This window comes from Hylaeus volcanicus, chromosome 1, assembly GCF_026283585.1.
Source record: "Hylaeus volcanicus isolate JK05 chromosome 1, UHH_iyHylVolc1.0_haploid, whole genome shotgun sequence".
Classification (NCBI taxonomy): Eukaryota; Metazoa; Arthropoda; class Insecta; order Hymenoptera; family Colletidae; genus Hylaeus; species Hylaeus volcanicus.
Genome location: NC_071976.1, coordinates 17,452,622 through 17,463,872, shown reverse-complemented (window position 1 = coordinate 17,463,872; position 11,251 = coordinate 17,452,622). Strand labels below are relative to the sequence as shown.

General features: G+C 34.3%; 2 protein-coding genes across 2 annotated transcripts; both read left to right on the top strand.

Annotated features, from left to right (window-relative positions):
- The first annotated feature begins 6,440 nt into the window (after positions 1-6,440).
- LOC128878113 (probable salivary secreted peptide) lies at positions 6,441-7,114 on the top strand. The gene has a single exon (XM_054126019.1). It carries the CDS (start codon positions 6,514-6,516, stop codon positions 6,904-6,906), a length of 393 nt encoding a protein of 130 aa, XP_053981994.1. The 5' UTR covers positions 6,441-6,513; the 3' UTR covers positions 6,907-7,114.
- Positions 7,115-8,823: 1,709 nt separating this feature from the next.
- LOC128878106 (probable salivary secreted peptide) lies at positions 8,824-9,516 on the top strand. Its single transcript, XM_054126009.1, has one exon. It carries the CDS (start codon positions 8,922-8,924, stop codon positions 9,321-9,323), a length of 402 nt encoding a protein of 133 aa, XP_053981984.1. The 5' UTR covers positions 8,824-8,921; the 3' UTR covers positions 9,324-9,516.
- Positions 9,517-11,251: the final 1,735 nt, after the last annotated feature.

The following is an 11,251-nucleotide window of genomic DNA, read 5'->3' as shown; positions in this document are numbered from 1 at the left end:
CACTCAATTTTATCCGTGTAGCGAAAGTTTGGTATAATATGTTAATTCCCGAAAAGATGTGGTCGACTTCGAGTAATGGAAAAAACTAGTAGCTGTCGCTCCAACTCTTATCGGGACGGCTAGGAAGCTTCAAAACTGCAATGGAACTTTTCTGTTCGCCTAATTGTCCTAACGGGTGACCTCAACGCTCATTACTCTCTTACCTCATCTTTGGTCTCACACCCACATCATTCTGCCGTTATCCTCGTCGCCAAGCGATTAAGGGAGACATTTGATTCTATTCCGAGTCGAAACAGTCGATATTTTACCTTTTCTTTGTACATTTTCTATAAGCGCACGATGCCTAGAATCTGCACGTTAAATTGAAAAAAAATAATGTTTGTAATAGTATTCAATGAAACAGAACAACGTTGAGGTTTAAATGTATGATTTGGTCATATTATATGTAGACACTTCGGCCTTTGTGTTTTGAACTCTTCAGTATTTAATGTATAATACTAGGGTTGTAAACATATCTATTAATGTAATGTTAAAGTATCCAATAAATAGTCATTGAAAAATACGAATATTTATTTCCGAGTAGAACATGTAAATATTACAATGCATTGATTTTGTTTATCAAAAGTATCTTTTAGAAAATGTATTCCATGGTAACTGATAGGTAACCGATCAATTTCCTTATTTTCTAGGTGGATACAGCATTACAAGAAATTAATTTTTGAAAAGAAAAAAAATATTTTGAAAAACGAAAATACATGTCGAACTGAGTAACTTCCTCCTTTTCGAAGTCAGTTAAAAATAGATCTTAATCACGATATACTCATTTACTTTAATATATCTCACTTTTTGTAACGATTGTGATAGAACAGAGGTTCCCAACGGGGTCGGTACCGCCCACCGGTGGGCGTTGAAGAGATCTAAGGGGGCGCTTTTGGTCGAAGACAAATTTGAGGGGCGCTGAGAACCAACTGCCGCCCCCTGGGCAATACTCGCAAGAATGCGCCAAAAGTTTGATTAATGTGTACTAAAAATCTTCGAACGGATGTTTTAACAAATATCTTCAATGTTCAACAAATGTTGTAAATGTCAGTGTAATCAACAATTTAGCAACAAAGAAAAGAAACAGACAACAGAACAGAAATAGTCAATAGTGGAACGCGGCGATTTAAGATTGCTGATGACAAATCTGACACCAAATATCGAAAAATTATTGTCGTTACACCAAGCTCAGCCTTCTCACCAATAATATTATATTAATTTTTTTAATAATATATATTTGTTTATCAAATTTTAAAGAATACATCAACATGTTAAAATCTTTCAATAAAGTAATTTTAATAATAACCGGTCCTTGTTTTTAAATATATGTATAATGTAGTAATATAGTATATTTCACCTAAAAGAGGCGCCGTCGAATGTTGCCACTGTTTGAAAAAAAAATATATATATACATGTCGAATTGAGTAACCTCCTCCTTTTCGAAGTCGGTTAAAAAGGGGGCGGTGGGCCAAGAAAGGTTGGGAACCTATGTGATAGAACATGTCCGGAATTACCCTGCATCTGTACTTACCCCATTCTCTCCTACCCCCTTAATTCTCAGCATAAATACTTATAATCCATGTCCAGACATAATGAAATATACAAGCAAAGCAATAGATTAAAATACCTTTAGACGTCTTAAAATAAATCAGAAGCGTCATATATTTTTGTCTCGAAGACCGTGAATACACCCTTAACATTTCGAAACCCGCAATATTTACTGTGACACATTAATAATTAACGTTGCTTCGCCGAAATTCCCCGTTGTTTCGCCTCATCGATCCCGTACACCGTGCGACGATTCATCCTTCTTATCATAATCCAATTAAGTTCAACCGAAACGTATAAATTATTCGACGATACGCAGTCCGTTGTATGTTACCGTTCGATTACGCCGAACGTTCACGAACGATCGATGGAAAATTTGTCGTCATCTATGGCGTTGTGCGTCTACCAGGTAGATCATTCTGAGCGCTAGGAAAGCGGATTCAGCATCAGGACTCGGTATTATCGGATAGCTTGTTAAGACAGTTGAAATCGAGCCTTGCCACGGATTTTCGAAGCACAAGGGCAGGATAATTAATGATAAAAGCATTCGTGCTCCTGATACCTTCTGTTCGGCATGCTCGAGACAGGTGCCAAGAATCGAGTAGCCCCATAGTCAAGGTTCGTCCGTCGAATGAATAATGCGAGCTCGGTTGCACTCTACACTGTCGTTCGTAGCTGGGAAGCTAAAGTCGAAACACTCAGGCCGGGACGTTTCTCCTCGTGTGTGCGTAAACGTATAACCCGTTGCTGGATGTACCTGATAGTAAGACGTCCACGTTAGTATTCGTGGAATATGCACGTCTGCATTCCGAGACCCCAGGATGGATTAGACACGCGAAAGTCTTCTGAGCATAAACATCCCCATATGTGCAAAATGCGCGAACAGGAATTGTGTTACATTAAATAGTCCAATTTTGAAACCGTCTGTTTTTTGTGTTATTAGACTTGATTATTAATTCTTATAGCTCTCTCTTAAAGCGTTGACACTACTGCAAACATAAAGGATCTTTCAAAAGAGGTTTCAGAATTTTGTTTTTTAACGTATTCAATATATCCTATGATGTTTTATATTATTGGAATATGTAGAAATGCGTTTGAATTTCGCGTTCTCATTATGCACCGGTCAGTGGCACTGACCACGTCGATGTGTGGCTAGGTTCATGCATGATTGACAACTGTAATGTTTATGTTTTGTTTTTTGTCGATGCATGAATATGTTCAATTGGTGTATTTTAAATAAAGTACACATGATTGTAATTAAACATAATTGAAAGTGTCCACTATGCCGCGTTGACAAGTATATTTTATTATTAAAATTAAACCCCTAAAGCCTCTTTTTAGGAAACCCTTTACTTCATACTCTTTCCACGTAACGCCTGTTCATATAGTTTTCTCTAAATCTCTGTATATGTATACACCATATTTTGGTTTGCTTTCTCGTGCAATTACAATAAGAAAACTTCAAGGAAACATGCATTTTTTTTAAATTTGCCCTAGCATAAATTTATTCTACATAACCACTGACAAAATTTGCTAGACGAATGAAGAGCGTTAATGTATTCGAACTGCATCGAAGTTCTTTTAACAAACGATATCGTTTGTTGTGATTCATAAACTATGCAGAATATGAAGAAAATGTTCAAATAAACATTAGTTGCTATTGCAAGCACTATAAAAAACAGTAAAAATTTAATTTGGCGTTCCATTTAAAAATATGAGGCGTCGTGCTCCCTACCCTTCTTGGGGGCTATCCAACAGTACCTCATACATCATGTGAAATGCCGATATCACCAGTAATTTCCGAAAAAAAACAACTTGTAACAGTTTAGGCGATCTCTCCTGTATACTGTGTTCAGTTCGTAAAACAATTTTACAATTTATGCCTTTGATTTTCATATATAAATTACAGCTTGGTCACGTTATTTACAATATTCGTTACTTATGAGAAAAAAGAAATTTTTACTTTAGCTCTTCCCACTAACCAACAAATAATTAATCTCTCTTCAAGCATTCTTCGTGATTACTAGACCAGTACGTCAGTATCTACACGAGATAATTATTTAGAATAATACTTTTATCACAAAACATGTCATGTCTAATACAGACAATCTCAATTTTTAAAGAAATAGGGTCATTACATGCGATTTTTAAAAATTTCAAAAATTGTCGACTTTATAGTTATTTGGAGTCCAGCGTTACTCTTTTTCAATAAATTATAACTATTGAATTAGTAAATGAATGAGATTGAAATTTTGGGAGATAATATTGAAGACATACCAGTAGCAAATAGAAATGATTACATTTCAATTACTAAATTTCAATCGAAAACTTGCTTGAGGTTTTGTTGCAATTTCGAAAAAAAGAAGACACAGTCCTATTGTCCTCTTCATATTCAGACTTTCAAAAATATTGACATTTTGAAATTGGTTGAATATATTTTAGCTGAAAAATTTAATACTATGTCTGTTGATATACACGAATACAAATGTTTCGTCATTTTGTTATTTTTTTTTATATCAGCATTTACCCAATTGAACAATTTTTGTAGTGTTGCGATTTGATCATTCTAATGATCTTTGGAAACTGACTTGGAAGCCGAGATTTAATCAATTGTATTTGTTACTAAATTTAATAAATAACGCAATACTAAAAATTCAAGTGTGCTACCATTTCCTTTTAGACTGTGTACACAGTAGGGTCTTGCTACAAATTGATGAAGTTGAGTTCACGAAATCGTGACTATATTCAATCAAGAAATTGCTAAAAGTAGATGACTCACTTTGGCATTCCGTTGTCAGGGTAATTTCCCTCTGCGTGTGCATTTCATGGCTGTTTCGACCCATATTCTATCATCGTGTATCCAGCAATTGACTTAATGATCCGAGTGAATCTACTCACGATGCGGGAACTAAGTGCATACACGAGGTAACATATTGGATGCTCACACGGTTAACAAGCATTCGAGCAAACAACCTACAACGACCTTGACAAAGCAGCTTCAGGTCTTGTAATGGAGGGCGTTAAGTACGAAACTGCGCAATCTGCTATAATTAAATACCGATAAAAGTACAGGGAAATTATTAAAACCGTAACAGCTGAGTAAGGATCACATTAGAGGAAATGACGAATCTACTAATACTCCGTATTATGTTTGGCATGTGCGAAAGCCTTTTATCGGTATGAATAAATAAGTCTTATCTCGCATATTTCTCCAAGAGCACAGTCATTGCCTGTAATTCTAATGAACTTCTTTATAACAGTATTTTAGGACAAAATGAATCTCAACGTAATTCTTCGCACATGGGTCAGCTACGACATAACTTGTTATTTATTTTATATTTTGATGAGGAAGTATTCAGTTCTGTAATGGGTACTCATATCTATTCTGCTTTCAAGCAACTATTATACAGTATTTATTCACAGGTGATACTCTTACTTAGCAGTTGACATGTTGATCCTTAACTAATATCGGGAAATATTTTGACGCACTAACGTTAGATATATTTTTGTAATAATAACGTATATATAATTGATACAGAGCTTTATTATTTTATGCAATTTCTTAACATGTACTGATCTCAATTTGGATTTACAAAACAAGTAAAACTTGTAATATTATTGTCTATCAGTATTAATCTTAGTCTAACAACGATATGCAGAAAATTACATAAAAAGTTAAATACACGCATCAGTTTGTGGCCAATGAAAAACAATTACTATTTATTCCTTCAGTTACTAAGTACAAACCCTGATGATTAATCCTGGATAAAACAGTTTGATTTTCCTGTATTCCTTAGATATATCTATTTGTATATAAATATTTGTATTATATTCTGTAAACAAAATTTTACTTAACATTTGTAATACCTTTAACTGTATAATTGTACTGTGTATTTAACTGTATAATATCAAATGTTATTGTTTTTCATATTTCTATAATATATTCTGGTGCGATGAAATAGCTGTTAGGGGTTAAAATGCTTTTACAGTAGTCTAGATCTATAGAAGTTAAACTGTTGCATAACATAATAACGTGGGTGCATTCAAAGTCTTTGTATCGAGTGTTCATGGATGCAGTCTATCGAAGGTGCATAGAATCTGAAGGTATGTGCATGCGTGCACATATGGTGAGCAGGATACATGCAGCAGGATGCAGCAGGACGGAACATTAGATAGAGTTGGGTTGCTCATGAATTATAGAGATCACCGTCAATTACGAGATTGAAGCCAAACACCTTACACGCGGCGGTATATCGCTGATAATAATGGTTATCGCCTGCATCTGGAAAGATATCGGTAGCTGGGCAGATCAGTTCCGTGAATTGTAGTGTTTATTAAGCTTCTAAGAAAAAACAAGCAAAATGTAATGTTAGCTAACATTGACGCGATAAAACTGTTTGCTTATGATATCATGTACATGCGAATGCCTAATTGCTACTTCTGAAAATTGGAAGAGCGGTTTCAACATAAAAGTACAAAACCAGAACACACCATTTAGTAAACATTATGATAACCACGAGAAATGGTTCTCCTGTTTATATTAATTTGCCAATAGAAATTTAAATTTCTCTAATTATATACATGATTAATATTCAATCTATAATGGTGACATAAATTAGAACAACTGAACAGGAAATATTATCTATTAAATCTATATATAACCATTTGATTGTAAAGCTCACTTTTTGTACGTGACGATCGATCGATAACAGATTCAACAAGAAAACATTTTCATCAACCAGCACTCCTGTCTAGAACAACTTTTTCAGCGTAAGACTTTTATAATTGTACCGTGATAATTGAACTGATAAGCTGATCGTAGATGGTATTTTAGTGACGGCGCAGCAGGCTACGCTTCAATATTCAGTCTTGATACGTTGCTGTGATTTTGAATTTTTGCGAGTATTCACGTAAAGAAACTCTATCATGGCTCAGAAGTTCGTAGTTTTGTTGGCAGTAGTGGCACTCGCTGTGCTGACTACCGAAGTGAGCTCTGCTGCTCTACAAGTTTACGGCAGTGGCTTGAACAAGTCTCACAACTTGCTTCTTGGAGTCCGAAAACCTGGGGACAGACTTGTTCTGAGACAAAACGTAGTGAAGAATTCTTCGTTCATGCAGATCGTGGTTGACGAGAAATCCTTCAACACCCCGATGTACGAGCAAATCACGGCGATCCAAGTTCTTGATCAGAAGACTGATGGCAACGGTGCTTACGCCAGCATTGTCTCAGGTGGACCTGGATCCAACTCCGTCAGCCTCAGATTCAAGAGTCAAAGGGGCCATGGAATCAACTTCATTGTTGAGGTCTACGCACGTTAATCTAGTATTACTAGATCAATACCAATCGTGCCAACCAGATTAATTTGATTCTTTTATTTGTTAATCGTCACTTATCTTTTTAAATTTATTTACTTTTCTTCGCATTGTGAACCATGCTTTTATGAATTGATTTTCATAACTGCTTCTTTGTAATTCTTACTCATGTTATGTTAATGAAATAATAAAATTTTGGAAACTCTTGTGCTAATTGAGGTAGTTGTTATTACATAATTTTCGTACGTTTTAAGCTGTTAAAATTGAAAATAGAGTCGTTAGTCGAATTATTAGGAGCATTCGGAAATGAACGAGATTATTTCGTTTTGAAATAGACTAACAAGACTTGAATTTCTAACGAATAAATTCATGCATTGTTAGTAAGTGCTAATAATTAAATCAGCGACTGTAAAAATGTGGGACATCGAAAATAAAGGTAAACAAATATTAGGGTATATTTATTTCTCTTACTCAATTGACTTTCACTGTACTGAATGAAGTGGAAACAATTTTTTTACCTAATTTGTGACAAAAAAGTATGTTACACTACTTAGAGTAGTACAGTGGGTTTAGAAAGTATTCGTACACCGATCAATTTCTAAAAAAAACTGTGTAAAATTGTAATTTATTAACTTATTTTTTATAAACAATGACATTCTACATATTTTCGAAAATCTCTAGAATAGATAGATTACAAAAAAAATAGCTATTTATCTAAGTTGCGAAATTAACAAGAAAAAAACAATTAATCGATAGAAATATTTAAGCAATAAGTATTCGCACAACTGTTTAACTTTTAAAACTTGATTAAAAAAAGAAAGAAATTTACATTAGTTTATAAGTATATAATACTTCCTTCGTGAGATGTACTTTTGATTTTATAATTATTGTAACTCTTCTAAGCATTAAATTAACTAAATTATTAGTTATTCGAAGTGGGATCTTCTTCAATTCCTCTATCAGAGCCATTTTTAAAAGTACTTTACTGGAAATTTGAGGTTTTCTAAGTCGTACGGAGCAATAAACTAATGTGTTTACTTGACAAACTCTACTGTAAATGGTTCGTCATAAGAATCGTACAAATACTTATTGCTTCTATACTTTTTCTTACTTTTCGCATTGTTTTGTTAATTTTACAAATTATATTAACTAGTAAATGTTGTTTGGACTATATCTGCCTTAGAGACTTCCGAGAATATGTAAAATATTGATTACAAAAAAGAAGTTAAGAAAGTACAATTTCACACAAAAGTTTTTTGAGAAATTGATCGGTGTACGAATACATTCTATACCCACTGTATATAACAAGAAATCAATCTACAATGTAAACTACAACTGGCAATGTCTCCTGAAACTTCTTATTTGAATCTATGGCCATACAACAAATTGGAACAAAAATCTATAATAAATTAAGCAGTTTTCCAATATTTACTAATAAGTCTGAATTACTATCTACATTTGTGTGTTCAAACTGTTTGGGAACGATTAGTAAGGGATTTCTATGTTTAATTACGTTTCTGAAAATGAGTCAGAAACGAGCCAAAGGTTCAACACAGGTAAGAAACAGCAAACTAAAGTGTAACGTAAGCATACATATAATTATGAGAAATATCTCTCAATATTCCATTATTATACTAAAACAAACTACAATTTCTTTAAGCCTGTACATGATTAAGTTAAATCTATAATCCATAAACGAAATCAATTTTCTTAAAATTATTCAACATTGCGTTTAATCCCCCTACCAAAACAAAATATTTATCAGGAACGATAATCGACCGATATAAAATACAAAGAAAACATTCTCATCTTCAAACACTTGTCCCTGGAATAAATGTTTCAAGAACCAGTCGGTAAACTGATGCAATCATATCGCGATAAGTGGACTGATAAGACGACAGTTGGGACTATTTTAGCGACGCAGCAGCAGCAGTCTTTGAATTAACAGACGATCTTCTGCGGTGTCGTGAGGTATTCGTGATATTAAAGTACGTGCAAGAAAAATAGAAAAAGAGTTCATTATGTCAGCTCAGAAGATAGCTGTTTTCTTGGCGATAGTGGGCGTTGCTATTTTTGCTACGCAAGTAAACTCTACTCATCAATGGGGTTATGCCAATAATGGCACAAACAAGTCTCATAACTTGGTCGTTGGATATAGAATGCCTGGTGACAGGCTTGTTCTGAGACAAAGTGTGGTAAAGAATTCATCCTGGATGCAGATCGTCACTGAACAGAAGTCTTTCAACACGTCAAGATTCGATCGCATTACAGTAGTCCAAGCTCTGGATCAAAAGACCAACGGTAACGGTGCGTACGCCAGCCTTGTCGCAGGTGGACCAGGATACAACAATGTCACGCTCAGATTCAAGAGTCAAAGGGGTCACGGAATCAACTTCATTGTCGAGCTGTATGCACGCCCTTAAACTAATTCTGCTGCATTGATGCCAACCGTGCTATTCAGATGTTTTTTTTCAAATCTTCAAGAGTAACCTACCTGTAAGACTTTTATATCCTTTATAAACCGTGCATTGGATAATTATTTTCCATCTGTACTTCTTACCACTCTTTTATATTATATTAGAGGAACAATAAAATGTTTTGAATCTCTTGTGTCAATCGAACTAGTCGTTATTATCATATATCTTTTTAGTTTGCAAGTTTGAACGTGTACCTTATATTTGAGTAACAAACGTTAGGAAGTAAACAATTTCAGTGTACACTTACGTATTTTAGTGTATACGTATACTGATTTATAGACAACATTTTTATTAAGTTTTTGCGCAATTATACCAGTAACGACATTATCGTCATAATAAATACATTATTTTTAATAAAATAATTTTCTGATTACTTTTGATCCTATTACAGAATACTCAATTCGTTCAACGTGATATACAACTTCATTCTATAAATTACATTATAAGTATTATGGTGTTATATGTTAAAATAAGTTTTAATTTAATATATAACGGGTACAAATTGATTCTTATTTCGTTATTAAAAACTTATATCTAATTAAGAATTCCGTACATCGTGGCATTGGTGATTTAATCTAGGTTTCCAAAAAATATATAAATTCTATTATGTTTTAACACAGTATTTAAAAAAGTTGAACAGAAAATAAAATACAAATATAGATAGAAAATTAAAAGGAAAAAGTATTTATTTATACCGAATTATCGACTGAGTCATAACTTCGGAAGGCAAAAATTATTTCTTTTTAACCGACTTCGAAACGGAGGAGGTTACTCAATTCGACATGTATATATTTTTTTTTTTTTTTTTTTTTTAAGGTATATTCACCGATTACGCCGATATGGCTTGACCAATCGGAATGAATCCTGTTGCATCTTGTAGAGCTTGCCCCCCCCCCCCTCGGTGGTCCCATTTCACGACTTTTTGCGATTTGTCATTTTTTACCCGTGTTTTTACCAAACAACCGTGATTTTTAGGTATGCTTGCCGATTACGTCGAGATGGCTTGATGAATCGGAGTGAAACCTCTTGCATCTTGTCGAATATTTCTTCCAGTTGGTCGCGTAAAAGAAACATTTTGTGATTTGTCATTTTTTACCCGTCTTTTTTTTTAAACAGAAAAATTTTGTCTTGCTTCTTACTCCGAGACGGATGGACCAATCAGATTGAAACCTCTTGCATCTGGAAGAACATTTGCCATTTGGTCCCATAACAAAACATTTGTCCTTGTCTTATTTTTTACCACTTTATATCACTTTTTATCGCAAAAAGCATACTATTTCACGTATGTCTGGCCTGAAACCGATGAAATCGATGAAACCCCTTACATTTTGCTGCCGGAGAGGTCTTCGCAATGATCACAGATGCAAAAATTTATGAATTTCTGTATTCTTTATAACTATTGTTATCGCAAAATTCCTATTATATGATGTAACTCGGTGAGGAAATTACCGAGCGCGATGAAACTTTCCGCATTTCATAATAGATGAATTCGTGATGTTCCCATTTGCAAAAATTTATGGACACTTTCATTGTTTAAAATTATTGTTGGTGCAAAATTGTTATGCTCTGGTGTAGCTCGACAAGGAATTTACCAAACGCAATCAATCCTTTCACATGTAGTTGCACATGTATTCGTGATAATCCCATTTGCAATTATACAGTGCGTGGTGCGTGATTTGAAACAATTTTTTCTTAACGAAAATGTTGCTCGAGGCTTCGTTAAGGAGATATTCCAGAAACAGAAACCCTCGACCAATCAGAGCGCGAGTATGCCGGTGGAGCGCCTGCGGTAGCATTGGCCTAGAAGCCTCGAGCAACATTTTCGCTAAGAAAAATTGTTTCAAATCACGCACCACGCACTGTATAATTGCAAA